General features: G+C 38.9%; 5 protein-coding genes across 5 annotated transcripts; 4 read left to right on the forward strand and 1 right to left on the reverse strand.

Annotated features, from left to right (window-relative positions):
* The first annotated feature begins 20 nt into the window (after positions 1–20).
* LOC136413961 (ras-related protein M-Ras-like) lies at positions 21–1,479 on the forward strand. Its single transcript, XM_066397738.1, has one exon. The coding sequence runs from the start codon at positions 269–271 to the stop codon at positions 872–874; it is 606 nt and encodes a 201-aa protein (XP_066253835.1). The 5' UTR covers positions 21–268; the 3' UTR covers positions 875–1,479.
* A 71-nt stretch (positions 1,480–1,550) lies between these two features.
* LOC136413932 (dehydrodolichyl diphosphate synthase complex subunit DHDDS-like) lies at positions 1,551–2,523 on the reverse strand. Its single transcript, XM_066397701.1, has one exon. The coding sequence runs from the start codon at positions 2,458–2,460 to the stop codon at positions 1,585–1,587; it is 876 nt and encodes a 291-aa protein (XP_066253798.1). The 5' UTR covers positions 2,461–2,523; the 3' UTR covers positions 1,551–1,584.
* Positions 2,524–3,145: 622 nt separating this feature from the next.
* Positions 3,146–4,439, forward strand: Rpn11 (regulatory particle non-ATPase 11). Its single transcript, XM_066392787.1, has 3 exons — positions 3,146–3,463; positions 3,519–4,115; positions 4,167–4,439. Exons 1-3 carry the CDS (start codon positions 3,286–3,288, stop codon positions 4,325–4,327), a joined length of 936 nt encoding a protein of 311 aa, XP_066248884.1. The 5' UTR covers positions 3,146–3,285; the 3' UTR covers positions 4,328–4,439.
* A 286-nt stretch (positions 4,440–4,725) lies between these two features.
* LOC136409795 (ankyrin repeat domain-containing protein 27-like) lies at positions 4,726–7,475 on the forward strand. Its single transcript, XM_066391587.1, has one exon. The coding sequence runs from the start codon at positions 4,760–4,762 to the stop codon at positions 7,421–7,423; it is 2,664 nt and encodes an 887-aa protein (XP_066247684.1). The 5' UTR covers positions 4,726–4,759; the 3' UTR covers positions 7,424–7,475.
* A 630-nt stretch (positions 7,476–8,105) lies between these two features.
* Positions 8,106–20,293, forward strand: LOC136410254 (scaffold attachment factor B1-like). The gene is made up of 6 exons (XM_066392315.1): positions 8,106–8,287; positions 16,751–17,112; positions 17,184–17,604; positions 18,388–18,703; positions 19,249–19,404; positions 19,693–20,293. Exons 2-6 carry the CDS (start codon positions 16,774–16,776, stop codon positions 20,099–20,101), a joined length of 1,641 nt encoding a protein of 546 aa, XP_066248412.1. The 5' UTR covers positions 8,106–8,287; positions 16,751–16,773; the 3' UTR covers positions 20,102–20,293.
* Positions 20,294–21,781: the final 1,488 nt, after the last annotated feature.

Consider the following 21,781-nt stretch of genomic DNA (forward strand, 5'->3'; position numbering starts at 1 on the left):
TATTATGATTATGCGCAAAAGCTTTACTTTCCAACTCCAGTAGTTAAGTCAAAACACAATATTTCTAAATAAAGCTAATAAATATAAACTACGTAATTTGCCACAAAACAAGCTGCTGCACAGCAGCTTGAAACACTACTTTATCTCCCCCTTTGCAGGGTAATGTGTTCCAGCCAGTCACACACCCCAATAGGGTGTTTCTTCCTTTAAAGGCTCACCTCATTGACAGAGCATTTATATCCGTTAATTTCGCTGCATCCAAGGCCTAATGAGAGCCATGACGAAGCCCCCAACTGACAATTTACCTACAGTTAAGCTCGTAGTAGTCGGCGATGGAGGTGTTGGAAAAAGTGCCATAACAATCCAATTTTTCCAAAAATTATTTGTAACAGACTATGATCCCACAATTGAGGATAGCTACATGCAACACGTAGAAGTTGATGGTCAGTGGTGCATGCTAGATGTTCTCGATACTGCAGGGCAGGAAGAGTTCAGTGCAATGCGAGAGCAGTATATGAGGAAGGGAGATGGATTTTTGCTGGTTTACTCAGTAACAGACAAGAACAGCTATGAAAACATTGTTCATTTTCACACCCAAATTCTCCGAGTTAAGGATAGGGACACATATCCAATGCTTCTTGTTGCCAATAAGGTGGACCTGGTACATTTGCGTAAGGTCACAGAAGAGCAGGGACGGGAGCTTGCACATAAACTAGGAATTCCATACATCGAAACTAGCGCAAAAGATCCTCCTTTGAATATTGATGCCACTTTTCATGAGGTAGTTAGGATTATACGCAATCAGCCACAAAATGACAACGACAAAAGGAGGAAAAATAAAATACAAGGATGCACCAAGTGTGCCATACTATAAATGTTTTTTTAATGTTAGGCCTAAGTAAGTGTAACATGCTTTTTTTATCCGTTGCCTCAGGTAGTTGTTAATTTTTGTGCCTCTAACAGCAGATATATAATTGTCTGTTGTGGGAGATATATGTTTTTACTGGGGTATGTTGATTTGTGATATCTATGTTAAGTTTCTAACAAGGCCCATCTAACAAATGGTTCACTTAAATGATTTCCCACTACTAGCTTTAAAAGACCATTATTAGTTGTCTCAAAGGACGTCATTACTTTTGATGTAGTATGACCAAGGATGAGTTGCCTTTCAGACTTAGTTTAGGAAAACTACTGGAAAATTATTAGTTAAATCTGGCAGTGGGAAAAATTGTATATACATCGTGGTTGTGAAGCCCCTATAACCTGTATGTCTTAGACCCCTCAGCATAGTGCACTTGGGGATTTAAATTTAACATTCAGGCTATAATAATGTGTTTCACAACTTTTGTGTAATATGCTATTATTGATTTAAGAAAGGCCTAAACAACTAGATTGAAGCATACATTTGTTGACAATAAGGCATGTAGCTTGTTCGATTATTACATTTACATTAAAGGAGATATTAATACTTGCTTATAATTTGTTCAACATGTCTAATTATACAAAATGTAAAAGTAAAAAACTGTTTTTCACTAAAAAAAACCCATTGCAAACATTAACATTATTTAATTGTTAATAATAAATCTAAACATTGGCATACACTTCCATCTGTGAAATTCTCTTAGAATTAAGTTCGTTCAAAAACCTTTCTATCTTCATGCTTTTTTGACAACTTTGGCCTAACTCATCCTTTCCTTGCAGCTGTTCCACTCCCCTCTGATATTTGAAAATACAGGCCAATAAATGCCAAATTCCAAATTCAGGCCACAAGACATCTGTAAAGAATATTTGGCTCTCTGAAGCCTGCCACAGCAAGAAATCACTGAGCCGCACTTCACCTGATGTTCTTATCAACACTTCTGGGTTAGGACTTTGGTTTGTATAGAGGCAACAAGAAATAAGTTCCTCATCTATGTCATCTACTGAAATTTGAGCCTTGTGTGCTGCTTTGATAAGCAATTGAATGCTGCTGGTGATTTCATCTTGGGAAGTATATGGAAAGGCTACATTTAGTATGGCTTTGCTATTACCTTTGGTCATTAAAACTGCTTCAGCCATGAGTTTTCTCAAATCTACAGGGAGTAGTGATAGATTTCCAATGACTCTTATACACACACCATACTCCATGAGTTTTTGTTTTTCTTCAAAAAGTTTTGTAAATTTTTCCCTAGCCAACTGCAGCAGCTGATCTACTTCTTTCTTAGTTCGCTTGAAATTCTCTATGCTGAAGGCATATACTGTTACTTCTTTAATTCCTAACTCGAGGCACCAACTGAGGCATTCTGCCAACTTGTTAAAGCCTTTAGCGTGACCCTCAACTTTCTCCATGTGCTCTTTCCTGGCGTACCGCCTATTTCCATCCATTATGATAGCGATATGTTTGGGAATAGGGCCGCATTTCAAGATTTTTATGCAAAACTTTTGAAATGTTGTTAAGGAGTTTTTCGCTATCCAAGACATAGCAATATAATGACGTAATATAATTGGAAAATTGCTCGGTTTTGGTTATATGGTAAGTTTAGTTTCATCTAAATCACATCGAACGTATTTATTTAATATTAAAGGTTGGATTTTAAATTAATGGATAAAACTAATAAGGGCTTTTCGAAAGTGATGATCTGAACTAATCGATCATCGTTTTTGAAAAGGTCTATAAACAGCTGATCAAATTTAGAGAAAAGATGGTTACCACATTTCGATGACCTTGTTACGTCAAAAAGTGTCAGGGTTTCAACAATTTTTAAAATAACTGTACTACAAAACGACATTTACAAATTATACCGTGGTAATTAATGTATTAGCTTAGCATTAAAAAACAAGGTGATACATAATTATCATAAATCTTATCTAAAGTTTAAATATTTAGCTGTGGCTATTCGTGACGTAACGAGCTTCTTTCTTTTCATACAATTTCAAGAAATATTTGTAAAGTATACTATGTAAACAAATATGTTTGTCGAGTCTTATGTAAAAAAAATTGTGTAATAGTTAAAACTCGCAAATAGAAAATGAAAAAAAACCTAAAGTTAAAAGCTAATATAATATTTGTCACTGGTACCCTTCTCTTAATACTAAATCTGAATGTTAGTAAATAATAAAAAAATCTTGAAAACAAATACTTAACCTCACTTCATCAGACATCTGTCAATTATATTTATTTGATGTGTCAATATTTCGTGATTTGCAAATCCTGAATTCTCAACATTTTCTAGCGAACAAAAGTCTCATTATAAGAGTGTGTTGTCTCAGTTTCCTCAAGCAAAACCGTAATAATCAACTTCAACAATGGATAGACTGTTGAGATTAGGCGGTGGAATGCCAGGATTAAGTCAGGCGCCCCCTCCTAGCGACGCCCCAGTTGTTGACACTGCCGAACAAGTTTACATATCATCCCTCGCTCTTTTAAAGATGCTGAAACACGGAAGGGCCGGTGTACCCATGGAAGTCATGGGACTTATGTTGGGTAAGTTATTACCCATTATGTCAAAGTCGTGTAAAATATAAGAAACATTTCCCAGGGGAGTTTGTGGATGATTATACAGTGAGAGTAATAGATGTATTTGCTATGCCTCAAACTGGAACTGGAGTCAGCGTTGAAGCTGTGGACCCAGTCTTCCAGGCAAAAATGTTGGATATGTTGCGCCAAACTGGCCGACCAGAAATGGTGGTGGGCTGGTACCATTCACATCCTGGTTTTGGATGTTGGCTCTCTGGAGTTGACATCAATACTCAGCAATCATTTGAGGCCTTATCTGAGAGAGCTGTGGCCGTAGTTGTAGATCCCATTCAGTCTGTTAAAGGCAAAGTGGTTATTGATGCCTTCAGATTAATAAACCCAAATATGATGGTTTTGGGGCAAGAGCCTAGGCAGACAACTTCAAATTTGGGCCATCTGCAGAAACCCTCAGTACAGGCTCTTATTCATGGTTTGAACAGGCACTACTATTCAATTAGTATAAACTACAGGAAGAATGAACTTGAGCAGAAAATGCTGTTAAATTTGCACAAAAAGTCTTGGATGGATGGCTTAACATTAGCTGATTATTCAGAGAACTGCAGCACCAACGAAAAGACTGTTGCAGATATGTTGGACCTGGCTAAAAATTATAACAAAGGTATATTTTTGTGTTACGGGCCAGTAAGCTTCTTATAAATTTTATTTGTAGCTCTAGAGGAGGAGGAGAAAATGACTCCTGAGCAACTGGCAATAAAGAATGTGGGCAAGCAAGATCCAAAGAGGCATTTGGAAGAAAAGGTTGATGTTTTGATGACTAATAATATTGTACAGTGTCTTGGGGCCGTGCTGGACACCCTGGTATTTAAGTAAAATATAATTTTTTGCTATAAGTATTTTGTGTATGGATCTAACTTTAATACAATTTGATTTTTACGTGTAATGAAAATTTCATTTTTGCAAATAAACGAAGAATTTTCTATAATGTGTGTGTTTGCTTAAAATTTCCTTTCCAGCACAAGCTTTAAAGTCGGTGATAACATATAAAAGTGACTTGTTCCTTTTTTCCTAATAATTGTATTTATTGTTTACATTATCTACATCGTTTTCTAGAATCTGTCAAAAATTATATGAATGAATGAAACATAAAAATAGCCCAGAACTGTTCGGCATAAATTGATGTTTTCCTATATTTGACAATGACAGCTGCCCATTGATATGATTGTTATTTGTTTACAATATTTTTTAACAAGAACTTTAAAAATGTGTAAATAAATTTTAAAATCCTTAAAGTCACCATTCATAATGTGGTCACAATATGACGAAGACCTATCCCAAAATGATTTTTTCAAACACATAAAAAACAACCATGAAGATATCCTCAAGAAAGCCTCTGACGAACGTTGGATAATATGCATTCCCCGAAGGGGAAGCCTGTCAAGTAGCCAATTTTCAATGGATATTATCTTAGACCATGTTCTGGTACCCAATTCCGAAAGCATTTACACCACTCTGAGCAAAAAAGCGGTTTATTTGGATAATCACCATTTAAAGCTAGACAAAAAAGGCATATTTCACACAGATATTGAAGTCCTGTTTGAGGAGACTCACTACATTCTGCAAACATTAAAGTATTTAGTGTGGTGTATTAATGGGCCCCTTTTTCAACCCCAGACTCACAATCTGAATATAAACAACAACTTGGTGCTCACCAATACACAAGATTGTATAGAATTTTTATATTCTGAAACTAATGGTTATACCCTATTAGAAGGCATTAAAAATCTGTGCGAGAACTTCTGGAGAAAGCATGAGCATCTCTTTGCAACTGAAACTCTACAGGGCCAAAAAGACCACTTAGGAAATCTCTATTCTCAGTGTTTGCAGTTGTGCTTTAAAAGTGACATCATCAGGGAGAAAAGCATTAAGAACTTAAACTACCTGGATAACTTTAAACTGTCAATTGAAACTTACATGCAGTACTGCCTTGGCAAGAGATTGTTATACAGTGTGAACACTTTAAACCATTTTGCTGACTGCATGATCAATAAAACTCTAAGGAATTCTTCTAGTATTACATTAGGTAATCTTGGTATTTCTAGTGATTTCAATGAATTTATGCCTGATGCCCGGTATGAGTTGTCACGTTTAAATAATTTTCTTACTGTCTTGGATAAGATAAATTGTCTATCACGAATTTTCAATATGTTCACTAATAAGCCCTTGAAGAACAGTGACAAAAACTTACATGTATCGTCTGATGACTTTCTGCAAATTCTTGTACATTTAATGCTTAATTCAGCCATTCCAAACTGGTTAGGAAACCTGGTGTATCTCAAAGAATTGCAGTTTTCAAATTCAACTTATCCCAATCAAGCAAATTTTTTAGTTACAACTCTTGAAGCTGCCATTGCGTTCATCAAAAGCAGTCAATTTGTGGACCTGACATCAAACTTTATAGATCATGAATCTTCATTCTTTGATAAGCTCTACAAAACGCTTAAAGAAACTCGAAATATTGCAAAATTAAATGTGATCTTGGCAGCTCAAAAAGTTGTGAACCAAGCTGCGTTGTGCCACCCTCTTTGCTCGTGTTCTAAGTGCCAGGAAATTGTTAGTCAGTTGAAAAAAAACAATCCCTTGCAAGTGGTTAATAGCTTAAGTCAAAATTTCCTCATTAAGGCCACTATGGAGAACAATAGGGAGTTTGTAGAGTTCCTCTTATCTTTAGAGTTTTTGGACATTAATTGCAGAGACTATTCTGGTAAAACTGCCATTCACTATGCCTCAGCATGTGGTTTTCAAGATATTGTGTTAATGCTCATAAATTGCAAAGCTAATGTGAACGTGCTAGACAATGAACGAAATACCCCTCTTCACCTGGCATGTGATAAGGGACATGAGAACTGTGTTAAGGGATTTATCTACTCCTCTTATTACGTAGAAATGAATTTACAGAATACTTCTGGTGAAACCCCTTTGTTCCTCGCTACAAGATGGGGATACTTCGACATTGTGAGAATTCTTCTCGAAAATGGGGCTTCGGTTTGCGTTAAAAACAATAGGAACGTTACTGTATTTAAGCTGTCCCCTAATTACTATATTTCCAGGCTTTTTACTCAGTTTGGCAAGCACAGAAGCTCGAAGATACTGGAAGAAGTTGAAGATTGCAAGAATCAGAGCAGTTCGATTGATTTAGATCTGAAAATGGACGTTACGCAACATCAAAAAGCATCAGCAGGTGCTTCGCATGGAATTCAACCGAAAACTGCTTCAGATTTGAAAAAAATCGAGCTGCTCTTGAAAGTAATTGAAAACAATGATATGCCCCTAATGTGCTTTTATTTGGGCTTCAGTACTAATAAAAAATCCCTTGATAATGAGGGTAATGTGAAGTGCCACCCGCTATGTGCATGCAGCAAATGCTCCCAAACAAGCGATCCTGATGAGATCGGAGATATATCTTCAAATAAACTGCAAAACTTTAACATAAACATGTGCAATAAAGAAGGTTTCACGCCTCTTCACGTAGCAGCGAAGTACGGCCGCACGGAAATTTTAAGGGTCCTTCTGGATGGTGGATCCCTCTTAAATGTTCACACTTATGAAACCTTGTACACCCCATTACATTTAGCTGTAATGTTCCAAAGGGTGCAAACAGTAAAAGAGCTGCTGCAGTGCGGAAACTGTGAGATTAATACCCCGGACTACAAGGGAAACACCCCTTTGTACTATGCGTGTCTCTCCAACAGCAACAACTTGAAAATCGTGGAGCTGTTGCTGAAAAACGGGGCCGAGTGCCAAAAGAAGAATTTTGAGGGCAAGAGTGTTTTGCAGGCTTGTGAAGAGAGGAATTTGTTCAGGGTTTGTAGGATTTTGAGGGAGAGTATGGGGCTTGTTTTGAGTAAGGAAAACGAGAGTGGTAGTCAAGGTCTTGCGAGGAGGGAGGTTGACGCGGATTTGGTTTGATTTTTGGCTAAGGAACTTGGGTAAAGGGTGATATGGTTGTATAATTTATAATCGTTCTTGGAGGTGTTTTATGAATTTATAATTTGTGCGTTTTATTATTTAGTTTTAAATCAATTATAGGAGATAGGAAGATTTAGGACCCTTCGCAAACTTTTTTCAAATAAAGTTTATAAGAGAATACGTATTTTTCTGTTATATTAAACCACTCGGTAGAGGTGTGTTCAACACACTACGTAGCATTTAACATGCAAATCTTGTAATATTTCGCAGTAATTATGCGTGATGCTTACGTTAAACTTGGGCCCTTTAACGTCTGCGCCGTAACTATGGCAACAGCGTCCTGCTGGCACTGAAAACGACGTCGAGCATCGGCTGAAAATCAGTTGGCGCGTAAACTTCCCGAAGGGAAGAGATTGCGAATTGACGGCGACAGTTAAAATCGTTTGGTGAACTTTACCGCAACAACTGAACATTTTGCCAATTCCTCGGGACATTCTTTTATGGCTAGTGATTATTTTTCTTACTTAAATTCTAGAAAATAATTGGATTTGTGGAGCGCACTTTTAAATTTCCCCCGTGTTGTATATTTGGTTGCCTAAGCAGCTTTTATGGGGACGAAAGTGTAAAGTGAATAAAATTTGACATTTGATGTTGATGATATATCTGATTGACTTTTGACATGCATTTGTTTTTTTTGCAGCTGGTTAATGTGAAGCGTTGTTTAAAGTCTAAATTCTACTAAATATTAATTTTAAAGATCATTACAAACTACAAACTTTTGGCTATAAATTGACCAGATAATCTAATACTGCAGTGTCTTGTAATGAAGAGCCTATAAGGCGAAGGCCCGGAATACTTATACAGGTAAGATAGCTTTAATAGGAATTGAGGTTAGGTAGAGGTGCCCCTCAGGTTCCTCAAAAATGATAATTGTTATTATCAAGGGAGATAATTAAAAAGGAGGCTTAAGTAGGAATTATAGATCAAAAGCTAGCTTAGAATAAATTCATGTGTTTGATGGTAAGTCATAAAACACACTTTACCCTTCATTGCCTACTGCGAGGTTCTCCCTTTAAAGATCGCCCTTTAGTTATTAGCTTCCCCAAAGTCCCACATTCCTTTGTATAATGTTCTTCCTTCTTTCTTAAAATTTCCATTTTTAAATGGCTCTTCGAAAGTCAATTTCTTTATGGTGCTTAATAGCAACCTTGAATATGTAAAATATATTTGTGAAGCAAAGAAAAATGGGATGATTTCCAATTCCAATACAGATACACATGGCAGGTTAGTTCAGGTAGTTTAAGCTCCATGTGTTAAAGTAAAAAAAATGAGGTATTTAGGCTAAAGGCTAGGAGAACGGAGGTGTCCCAAGGATCAGTGTAGGGTTTTTCCCTTTTTATAGTGTACATAATTGAGATTTTCTGCATCCAGTTTACAGTAGAAAGTTATAAAACTCACTGCATTTGCTGAAGATGGTGAATCTTAATATACAAGGCAGACAGCCAGGAAAATCACTACAGAAACTTGCAGGAAGATCTAGCTACCCTAATAAGCTGCTTTTTGAAAAATGACATGCTAATGAAAGTACTAGAAAAGCGGTGAGTGCTCAGTGCACAGAGTTTGCTGACTTGGCCATTTTTATCTGAACAGTTTCTTGAGAAATAAGTCATTACTGGACCAAGAGACCACTAATAACAACACATTTAGCAGCCCCTTAACAAGCAGTCTGCTAAGATTCGACCGCCTATCAAATACCTAGAACTGCAGGCCATTACAGTACAATACACACTGTAACAAGGTGCTAGTCAGGTTGTATTTTTATAAACACAAACCATACCAAAGATCATTTTAATATATATATCGAACAAAGAAAAACTACTTATGTGTCTGTTTAAGTTAATTATTAGTCATAAATTGTTCTAAGTTTGAATGCTGGACTAGGTAGGCGTAATAATGATAGCAATAGGTACCATTAAGTTGTAAGCTATGTTAGTGTAGATCTAATAAATCTAGACTACGATGTGGTTTATTAGACTTAGGTTTTCTGTTACCTTTAATTTTGATTACTTGTGAGGAAATGAACCAACTGAGAGTAAAGGATAAACACTGCATTAAGATCGATCTAACCTGAACTAACCTCCACTCAACTAACTTTTAAGATAGCTAAATGATAAAAATCTCTGTAGCAATGTCCCTAATTCTCTGTACACTCGCTTTCAATAAATTCAGTAATAGTGTGTGATTCACCTCAGGTTCTCTCTTACACTCGGTGTATCACCTTAAGACATTACTTCTGCATTGCGTTTTTGACACTTGCGGAACTTCTGACATACATATATATATTCTCTTCCCTTTTTTTCTTGGTTACGCCGGCAATTAAATTGCCAGCTATAGACGACTCAGAAATAATATAGATTTAATCAATCCAAAAAGGCTGAAAGGGGGAAATGAAATTATACGCATAAACCGGCCTTTTGAACAGAGAGAGAACCGAAGAGTGGTAGGTATGGTAGTCCTTACCAAAACCCGGAATCGGGACCGGATTTAAAGAGAGGCAGAGTATTCGCTGAGATGCAGGAATTTTCGACTCTTACTGATTTTCCCTTGCTCGGCTCTCAATATCCACGTATGTAGCACTTAAAATCGCGTCCCTCGTGTCCTACAAATAAATAAGAAATTGACAGCGGCGTTGCAAAAGTGCCGTTCTCCAAGTTCGCCTATTTCCGAACCGGTTCCCCTTTTTGCCTCTTACATGCTCCAGTCTTTTAGGACGTTCCGGGATTCCCGCGGGATATGCCATACGCCGCAAAGGATCTCGTTTCTTTATCTTTTTATTTTGTTTGTCAGATCGGGAGATCTTGCGAAATTTACGGACAAGATAAAACGACGGTTAGACCGACCTGCACTGGGCAGATAGGGACGTTATTAAATTAGATCCAGAAGGATTTTCGTAGTTTTTGGCTTGTGTTTTATGGGAAGGGACAAATTCGTTTTCGTGCCGGGTAAATTGGAAGGTTTCCGTAGGGCCATTGTGTGTGCACGTCGATATGTAGGTTTCTTTAATTTTTCCATTCACTTCAAGCCATAATTAGCTGCCTAGACGTAGTGTCGGGGTTGAATTACGATTTTAACAGAAACGAGACGCTTTGCACCCCCCTCAAGGGAAATTGTGGTCGGTTTTCCTCCCGGGAGACCGGGGAATGCTGCTAATCTAGCTTTAATTGTGTTTTGGAAGTATTAGTTGGGGGGTAGAATTGTGGAGAGGCACAGCACGGAGTCCTCGAGGCTATTAGATCCTCATCGGGGCTTATTCTTCAACTTTACTCTTGCAAGTTTCCGCGTCTCTGCAGTATTTATCGCGTTTTTGTCTTGCAAAACAGAGCTGTCCAGATGCGAAAGCCACACGTTAAGGGTATGTTTGCCTCTATTCCCGGATTCCTGGATAGCTTCAAACTACATTTCGATAAATCACTTCGGTTTTTGCAGTTTAAATAAGGTCTATTGACGTGCCCTCCTTTCAATCCTGGCAAGCTTCGCTTCACACGAATAATTCTCTCCCGAAACCCGAACTTACACGGTAATAATAAATCCACATTGACACAGTGAATTTGTAATTAGATTTATTCGAGTAAACGAGGAACGCTTACTTTCCCTCAGCAAAGCCTAATTTAGAGTTCTTTGTCGTTGCCGTGATAGAGGAAGGAGGAGATCTGAGAGATTTTTTGATAAGCTAATCGAGTATCGCAAACACTCCTCACTCGAAGTGGTTTAAGTTGAAGTTGTTTGGGTTTAATTGTCTCGGTGAAAGCTCGCTTAAAAAGTCCACTCCATCGACCCCCTGAGCCTCCGTGCCACCATACATTATGCATTCAGCAGCAAATTAATTTTAGTGGATAGGCACGGAACTTTATTTCCCATTAAATCAGCCATTAACCCGAGCCGTTCGCTTTGCCCCTTTCGACCAGTTTAAAAAGAAATATTAATCGAAATTTAAATGAAGTTATTTATCAAACTACCACTGCTCTTGCTCCTTGGATGTATCTTCAGGAATTGTTTCAAAATTTGCGTTTAAATTATATAAAAATCCTTGGTAAAGTAAATTTGAGCCAGGAATATTCATTTAAATATCCCTTCGAAAAAATGAAATATGAATGTCCTCAACTTTCTATTTAAGCCTGGAAATTTATAGGTTTTAATCAATTCAAGCCCTCGTTTCTCCAATACTTTCCATCGGCTGTAAACTTGGAAAACACCATTTCGAATGCTTTTGCCGATCATTCATTTTGACGTAAATACTGTCAGATTTGTTTTGTAAACGTTACTCCTCTCTTTTTGGCGTACTCGGTAGGATACGTAAATTGAGATTTCTCTCAACAAAAGCTTTTAATAGTGATTTGATCCGAAGTCAAACTACCTGTACCGTGCAGCTTCAAGAACAAAGAAAACAACCTCGCTTGCTGGAAACTTTCCTCCAATTCCCGAGTTCGCAAATTCCCTTCTCCGCTTTGGTTTTAATTTAATAACACAACGTCATAAAGATGACGGCGTATGACAATCCTCCTTGGGTGTTATTGTCGGAGAAGTCTTAAAGGCAGGACGCCATTAAAATTCACGGGAAAACTTGACGAGCTGTATAGAACTTAACTCGGAGGGGGACACGACGACGTCGAATTAAGTCGCTGCGGCTGGCGCAGCTAATAATAATTGACACGTGTACTGTGGAAAACTTCTAAAGTTCCTTATTTTGTTGACTATTTATGAGTCAGCATAAAGATTTAAGAGGAGTTTTCAGGGTAGTGATCGTAGTATATATTCTTGTTAAAATGGTGAACATTAAAAGTCTACGGTATAATGTAGAACTTCAAACCGAGGCGCCATATGATAGTTAACAACTAAGGTCCTTACTTTTATTCTTGACAATTATTGAATGATATTTTTCGTTTTTCGGCCCGTTTTGACGTTTACTCTCCTCTATCATTGTTTTCTCTGATTTGAATTCAACCAATTTACCCTAGAGAGCTCTCAAAATCCTGCTTTGGAGCGAATTTTCCTTAATGAACGATCATTTGCTTCGGCTCCAATCAAAGCAATTCTGACGATACTCTGTAGGCTTTTTTTAACGGCATAGGGCAATTTGCTTCGATCAGTGAATGCATAATTCTGACCATGCAACAAAGTTGCAGAAGCGTCGCCTGGGGAACGCCCCGATACGACTTCCTGTAGCGGCGCTCCAAGCTGCAGGTTTATTAATTAGTTTTAGATCTAGTAATCTAAAATTACTGGTAATTGGAAATATTCACTGTTGGCACAACTATTCAGACCTTATTGCTAATAAATAGCGTCTACTGTCACTTAGTACATCTGACGCATTGCAATAGAGAAATTTCTAGTCGCTTTAATCAATCATAGTTCGAGTGAACCCTGAAACATGCAAGTACAGGATAAGCAAAGCCGTACAGTGTTTGCCCGAATTATTGCGTTAATTAGCAACTTCGGAGTGGGCTTAAATCTGTTGTGCTTGATGAACCGGATGACCTAATGAAAATGTTACTTCCTTCAGTGAGCAGCCTCAATGGAAATGCTAATTCAGATAAATACAATGGTTGAAATCGATCGGGGGCGGTGCAAGTTGAAGGTCGGAGGTGTAATGTGTGAACTATAACGTGCCAAGCGAGGTGTGGTCATCGAGTAAGATTAAAGAAAAGCTGGCAAAAGAAGGTTTTCAAATTCTATTGAGTACACTATTGCCCGAACTAATACCCAGTCAGAAAACGTAGATGGTTTTTTTTCTTTGTCTAAAGAATCGTTAATGGTGGTAGCAGTTCTCGAGGTTTTATGACGCGGCCACCCCTCAAAGCGTGGATGTTTGACATTCACAAAGGGCTTCCAAGAGGGCAAAACTGTATAAAATTTAATATTGACGCAAAATACGAATGCAAATTCGCTAGAGGGGTGAATTTAACGAGATATTTTCTGTCATTTATCTGGCTGCGCGTTTTGCGAACATCTTTGTCGTACATCGTTAACCGCGAAAGGAAATCTCCACGCACTTCTCCTTTTTCCTCGGGGTTTAATGTTCCACTTTGTTAATATCTCTGATACAGAGAAGAATTGCGTTAAATTCCAATAAATCTAAATTCCTTGGAAGCAATTTCCACAATATAAAACGTAGGGCGGATGGCGCCCTTTAATGTATATTGGCCCCAGTTTTATTTGGCTCTTGGAAAATTATGGGCACTAAAACTTTTATTTTCTTATTGAAGCAAACGAATGTGCGATATTACTTTACGTTCCGAGGCTTTTTCAAAACGTGAAATTCACTTGGAAATAAATAATCCCCCACAAATCCAAAGCGGAGCCTGTGAACATGCCTTTCTCTCCTTGATTAACGTGTATTTCGAGGCAAAATTTCCGATACTCATAAAGGGTCGATTTATTGAATCCTGAGTGCTTTCTCACATTCCGTCGAGCTGGAGATTGTTTACACGTGAGATTGCAGGAAAAACTCCTTCAGTATAACATAAGGGCAGGGACGTAATATACTTTCGAGTTATGAACAACTTTTGCCCCCTCGCTTGACGAGGATTGAGGATATTCAATATGAAATGGAAAAATTCGGGTGAGGGGAAAGTTTATTTCCCAAACAAATTCAATTTCACTTGGAAAGTTTGTTTTTGGGGTGGAGGGTACAATTGTCGTTCATAATATTCTTTGCGCTGTTGTTCATTATATACTTGGATTTTTGACTTCCTTGCAATTCCCGCTTGTGGTTACCTTGATTTCTCAAAAATTTACTCTGTGAGTCCCAAATTTACTTGAGGAATCTACGACGTTTCCAAATCTAACAAAACTGTGGCGTCTTCGGTTACTCCAAAAATATCTAAGAATTTTCATTCAAAAGAATGAAGATTCTTACTTAAGAAAATGTTTTATGTTTGAGATTTACGTAAAGAGAAACTTCATGTTCCAATAAAAATTAACAAACCCAACTTGAACAAACTTTACCCTATAGATTCCTTTACAGCTTTACAATTCCCGGCAATTAGACGTAATGTCCCTTGCCCTTTGGGCTTTCGGGAAGAGTTTCTATGGCAGCAGCACCGCGAGACGGTAAGAACCGATGTAATTGGGGCCAAAGGGTTGGACTATTCATATTTGTCTCTTTGAATGTTAATGCAGACTCCGAAACATAGTCTAATGTGCATTAGTGCTCGGTTAAGCGGCCATTGCTGGAATCAGCACTGGACACAGGTTTAATCTAGCTGCAAATACCTGTGGACATTATCAAGGTAGTCCATTCAGCTGTGAATTGCACATGTAAGAGTTCAGTTGATGTTATTGATATGCGGGACAGACCGATTTGTAATTATTGAATTTGTATATAAATATGTTGGATTGGAATTCGTTTTAGTTAGAATTGGAATAAATGTGCTTTTTGAGTTGTAAATTTTGCATCGAAGGTCCGAAATGACCAAACGAATCGTCTACGTAAAGGATTGAAAAAGCATTTTTTATTTTTTTCCCCCGATCAGGTAGGAATGCAAAACCTCAGAAAGCTCCAACAAGAACTGGGAAATGCCGAAATCCACTGAAAACAGTAACAAAGGGCAATGGATGACTCATTCGTTTATACAAGTATATGACATTTTCGCTAAGACAAAAACTGGTCGTTTGACGAATGTACCCAGTTTGTGTGGCCATCCACCACATTTACAACTTAAACAGAGCGATTCCTCCCCGTATTAGAACATATTAACAAGGGAAACCTTATCGTACTTATGGAAAATAAGTCAGAATCTCTATTTTATTCAATTCGGTTGCCGTTGCGTTGAATAAAACCCTCATTTTGTTCACATTCCCTTTTGTTCCCCTTCATTTTATAACGAATAAATCTGGTTATTTTATTCCATTGCGAACTCAAACAACCTTAAGCAACTTCTCAGGTAATTAATTCTGAGTCACTTGAGCCTATCTGCGCTCGATAAAGTTTCCGCTCGCTCACTTTTCCAGGCAAAATTCGACGTTCTCAAAGGGATAAAAACTCCCCGGGGAGGAAGATACGCTGTATAGGCGATATTACCCCGGATAAATAGGGGTATTGATATTCAAAACTCCACTACGTGTCAGATGTGGGGTCGCTTTATGTCATCATCGAGGGGAACACATATTATGAGTCTAAAACGTAATAAATCACTGATAGTTGGAAAATCAATTTTGTAATTAGCTTTGGAATAAGTCTCCGAACTGAAAGTTTTGACATCGGTCCTATTGAAAAGTTGAGGTGCCGCTATCGATTGCTTATCAACTTAAGTAATGAGTTTTTAAGGGCCGATGCTTTCGCCGAAATTGAGTTTGCCCAAGAATTAAAACTAATCGAAAAAGGGACGGGATAAATCCGATGGACAATGTCGTCCCCCGCACGGTTCGCTGTGCAGATGTGCGTTTTTTTACCTCGTAAAATCTTATTGCTTTCCATAAATCTGGACAGATTACCGGACGACGTGATCCGAAAAAATTATTTAGGAGTTTTTGCAATCCTGCAACCATCCCAGGTGTGTAATTTGTCACTTACACCGGACGAATTGCAAAACCTCCTTGTGTCGACAAATCTATATCGTCATTCAGCACTTCAAGAAACGGGGGAGACAGTTTGGAAAAAGATTAATGACTACATCGAACGTTCTCTTTGGTGGCGGAATTGATTCCGCCTCTCTCCCTCGTGTTTACACGTCATGTTTACAGTCAGAGATGATGTATTATTTATATACAGGGTGTTTTGAAAAAGACAGGCTGTCCCGTTATTGTGGTTGCGTCCAATCGGTTAGCGATACAGCCGGAACTAATCGAAATTGATAGATTGCTTTCTAACATCAGTGTTACAATTATTTACATAACAAGTGAAGAAAGTAACTCTTAACGCACAAGCATGAAGTGTTACGCTCGAACAGCAGAGGAGGACGGTAATCACGCGAGTGTATTAAGGAACTTTCTTCCGAGTTATGTACATGATTTTCCCAAGACCAGAGACTGTTTACAAAAAAAAAACCAATAAAAGCAGTTTACCCGGCAGGGATTCGAACCCGGAGCAGAAATCGGACACTACTCCGTCCAATTCTTTTAGCCGTACTAATTCATTCCTAACACATGTGTGTGTTAGCTTCTCCGTTTGTTATGTTTACTTTCGTACGAGACTCTGGGAAAAACACCTTTACTTACGTTTATTCAACTTTACCAAAATAACGCATAGAAGTTGTAACGCTCTGTATTTGCTAGGATAAAACACTTAAAACTTTCAGTCTTTAGAATGTTTTTCATTTTATTTGCCAGGAAACCATTAAACAATAATAAGGATGGTGACCGTAAAAGTGGAACAAACCGAAACCCCTATAATCGCCGAAACCAACAATGGGGAAACTGCAGTTAACAGAGATAGTGAAAGTGAAACTAAGAAAGAGTCTGAACACCCATCAAAGAAGAAAGATTCATTCAGGAAACCCTGCCCTGCTTCGAAGAAGCCAAAGAAACCAATCGACGAAAAACCTGACCCTGTAGAAGAAGCGAAAAAGGAGGAAAATAAAGACCAATCTAAACCCACAGAAGATGCTTTAATTCTATCTGCCGAGGAAGAAGAGGAGGTTGCGGCTGAAACCAACGAGGACGCGGTGAAAAACCCCCCCAAAGAAGAGAAGGTAAAAACCACTTAATCTTAAACCCTCTAAATTGTTGCGACGTGTTAAAATCTGCCCAATATTTAACGTAGAGCTCAGTAAAAGACGCGAAAAAACGAAAGGACGCCCAAAAAAACATTTGGATCTCCAACATATCCCGAAGCACTAAAGCGACCGATCTGAAGAAACTCTTCTCCGACAAAGGAATCAAAGTGGACAGTGCGAAAGTAGTGACCAATGGCAAGAGCTTCTTCGGATACATCTGCCTGGAGTCACCGGAACTGGCCCAAAGATCCGTCAAAGAGTTAAACGGTCTCAGCCTGAACAACAAAAAAATCGTCGTGTCGCTTTCCAGACCGGATCTGCGTTCCGGAAAGGCACCGGAGCCTACGCGACGTCCCAGGGACGCGCGAGCTGCAGGCGGGGCGCAAAAGAACGCTGAGAAGGCAACGACAGATAAGAAAAAAGGCGATGTTAAGGAAACATCGGAAAATGGATCCGAAGCGGTCAAAGGTTAGTACTGACCAAGGCTAATGGAAAACTTATAGGATTGCTAAAGAAACAATTAAAACGCGGTTGGTTCGTCACCACCTGACCCGCATTGTCGCCAAGTGTGCCAATTGTCGAATTTTTCAAAAATTTTCTCAAGTTTAGCAAATTCGTGTCTGAGTGACGTCATTATGAAACACGTGTTTTTTTTTCTCTTAAAAACTTACCAAAATGCTGTTATGGACGTTAACTGGAGTCGGTCGAGCTGCTCTGAACAGGGTTGCTGTTTGTTAACTGTCTTCGTCGACAGTATGAAATTTTTCTTTTATGTCAATGTCATTGATGCCGTCAGAAACTTTAGAGGTTGATTTAATAAAGAAGAAAAAGAACGTGTTGATGTTAGAATTTTAGTTTTGTCAAGCTGCGAAGTGACAGAAGAAAGGAATAGATGTGACCCCTGACAATTATTTGATTATGACGGATTGTGACACTTGTCACGTTCTACTATGATCGAACCAATCAGCTCTCGGTCAATTGCCTACGTCACCTGCGCGTCAAACTCGCATAAAAATCAACCAGTTTGAGCAATCCTATAGAATTTCAAATATCCTTGAGTACTATCGAGAAGGCCGCAATTATTCGTAAGTGTGGTTCGGGGTAACTGGAGGCCGTTGCAAAACACCCCTGCGAAAAACCCATTTCTTACTACAACTCCACACTACCAGGACTTTCAACTCAAAAACTGGGACAAGCATTAGGTGTTCCTGCATCCTTAACCCATTCTACTATTAGACCGTGCTATTTTAGATGCCAATAAGGAGACGAGTGAAGAGGCGAAAACCGAATCCCCCGAAGAGGCGGAGGAGAGGCGTCGCCGTCGGGAGCAACGCCACGTGCGGCAAATCAACGACCTGAAAACGGAGCTGAATCGCATCACCACCGAGCTGCAAAACAACAGAAGGCGCTTGAACGACGCCACGCGACGCCTGGACGCCGAGAGGGAGAGGAAGGCGACTGTGCGTCGTGAGATCGAGTCGCTGGAGAGCCAGTTGAAGTCCGAGAAGAGGAGGCATGCTCAGGAGCTCGAACAGTTGGAGAAGAAAAGGAAGTTGGACGAAGTTAGGTATGTAGCACTTGCGCAGCTGGGAGTCGAGAGCGTCGACGTTCAGTTCAGAGGTGCTGCAAAATTTCAAGCAATGAAGAGTCTTGATGGTTTGTACTTGAAATAGCACCGGATCCAGGCAAATGTTTCTCCGTACGATAACCAGAAATATGCGGATAACATCAATCCTTCGCAATAGGTCTGCTGAGTGAACTATGAAAATCTCGCCGGAGGTCGAAAAACCTTTGCCGCGCATGCCTCTATTGTGCACCACATGCTATTTGAAAAATGACTGAGGTTTTCATTTGACCTTTAGATTTTAACGCACGCGCAGTTAGTCTTCCTAGAGTATCTGCGGATTGTCGATCGTCAGCTGTTAGGCTTCATTTCTACTGGTTTCATAACTTTTATATCAGTCACAATTATATACCTACATCAGGAGAAATGGACAAGAGAAGCGGTGTTTAGTCGTTCCGAAGTGATGATTCCGTGATTTTTTTTGCTTTTGTCTAGAATTTTAGACATTAATTGTTGATGTTTACTCCACACAAAAAAACTTTAAACAGGTACCAGGATGACAGAGCCATGTTGAATAGGGAACTGGATGAGTGCAGGAAAATCCGGGAATTTTTACAAAGGAAAATCGATGATTTCGGAATGGCGAGGCGCGGACGACCATCTCCACATAGATCATTGGATAGATCAAGTGATAAAATACATCGGTAAGTTTATTAGCGAATGGAACAGGGTTGCCGCAAATCGTCTCACATAGCTTTAAGAGTCCTTTCAAATTTCGTTTGATATCTATTCGTGTGATATGAAAAAATATTCTGGAAATGCAGAAACAACTACTAATCGCGTAGCTGTGAAAAGTAAAATATAAACTGCATTGGATGTGATAAGTTGATTTAAAATATTTCCAGTTTTTGAAATAACCGCGAGATTTTTCATGCCAACTCCCTGGATTTCATGAATGAATCACTCTCCACATACAACCTCTGTTTTTTTAGTCCCAGATTGGAGGGCAGAGGAGGTCGCAGCCCCCCACCACCCCCTAAATTAAACAGCAGACGTTCACGTGATAGGTCACCCCTTCCCTACAAGAATATCAAAAAATCGCGCCCAAACGACGATGGTCCATCTGGAAAACATGCCCCCTACGGAAATAGTCATTATTCCAGCCAATCCTCGTATACCCCCAGCGGTTCCAAACCTCTACTGGGGCACTACCCGCAATCGAGCTCTTCGGGGAGCCTTTCGAGGGGGTCTATGTACGGATCTACTGCTTACCCAGAATCGGGTAGATACGGAGCAAGTACTAGTTACGGAACAGGGGCCTATTCTATCAGCAACCCTCCTTCGCTGATGTCGAGGCCTATGGGGTATCCAGGTTCTGGAAGTGGACAGAGAAAGTACTAATGGCAATTAGTTATTTAGACGATTGTCAATGGCCATCTTATTCTTATGTTACTCTTGTGTACCTATGTATTTTTCCATTAGCGGTGTTATGATTAAGGAGTTTTTTAGTCGTATGTTTCAGTGCATCAAGTAGTGGTTTTAGTCGTTAATGTCCAAAGTTTACCTTCGAATAAAAGGTGATTATTGAGCTAATTGTTTGAAGTGTTACTTGCTCGTTTTGCGCTGTTATCCTGGACTTTCCCGTAATCTAGCCATTTCCCTCCGAGCCTTACAATTTCCTTTTGTGGGCGTTCCCTAATCTGGACCTTGTCTATATGTCGAGAGAAAGTGGAAATTGAAAATTAATATTTCATTTTGGGTCATGAGATATCTGCGCTGCTAAGGACTTTATTTGTGACTGAAATAATAATGAATTTAAACGCAAAATACCGACGACTTTGGCTGGCAAACTCGACGCACAGATATTAAAATCGATTTTATGAGTCGTAAATAAATTTATCAAAGTTTCACCTAACCGTAAAATTCACAAAATATTTGTGAAGTTTACGCCAATCCGGATCAGTGAAATCAAATCAGGAGATACGTCGCGATTTTTGTTGGCATTTCATTACAATCTAATTTATTCCATCGAAAATAAAGTTTTTCAATATTCGGCGTGGCTGAGGAGATGTATTTTCAATCTCGCAAAGCGAAATTAATACATTTTTATATACCTTTCATTATTAGAATGTTTAAGGGTTTTTGGGGAATTGTCAAAAACAGACATATTTCGATAGATTGTACTGCGGCCTTCAGTTAATTCAATCAAAAATTTCAATAAGACCTGACCTGCTTCCTGATTAAGTTAGGGGACTGTGTCGTCACGCACAGGGATATGTGAGATAACGGATAATTCATTGCCTATAAATGTTAATTTTCTATGAACAATCATGGCCGTTGAAAAAACTTAAATTCTCGATAAAAGGACACTTCTCAACTACAATTGCAAACAAATAATTCATTTCGTGAAATTTACCTTCTCGATGAGGGACGCCACTGGGAAAAATTTTGCTTCGTCAAATTTAAATCTTCACGAAAGGACGCCTCCAGACTGTTATTGTAGCCACAGGAGGCTTTGGAAGGTTATGCCACCGTCGTGCAAAACAAAAGGTAGTTAAGTGTCAAAGTTGTTTTGCAGGTGAGATTTCTGGGTAAAATTCCTCTATCAAAATGGCGGCAAATTATATAAACGAAGAGAAAGTGGACATGGCAGGGACTCCAGTAAGTCAACTGCAGCAGTCGCTGTGCCGAAAATAACGGTCCACACGTAATTCAATTAATTGTTTTAAATTGCAAATAACGATTTGTAAACAATACACAATTTAGCAAGTTCTTTTATGTATCCAAACTGTCTCATGCGGTTAATTCGGGCGTTTGGGAAGCTGTTGCACGTAGGCCGCGGCTGCTGCAGTTGCGTGTCTATTTAATTCGAAATTGAGTGCGAGTGACCGATTTTATACAGAAGTTTTACTTGAAAACCAACACAGAACATATAAGTGCTACAGTGAAAGAACTGCGTACCGGGCTCTATTGAAGTAACTATGTAAGCATGCCAATGCCTTAACTGTCTACTGCATATTGAGTGCTGCAAACGATGGGAGACACATAACCGAGCATTTTCATATCGCGAGTCATGAGACC

This window comes from Euwallacea similis, chromosome 1 (assembly GCF_039881205.1).
Source record: "Euwallacea similis isolate ESF13 chromosome 1, ESF131.1, whole genome shotgun sequence".
Taxonomy (NCBI): Eukaryota; Metazoa; Arthropoda; class Insecta; order Coleoptera; family Curculionidae; genus Euwallacea; species Euwallacea similis.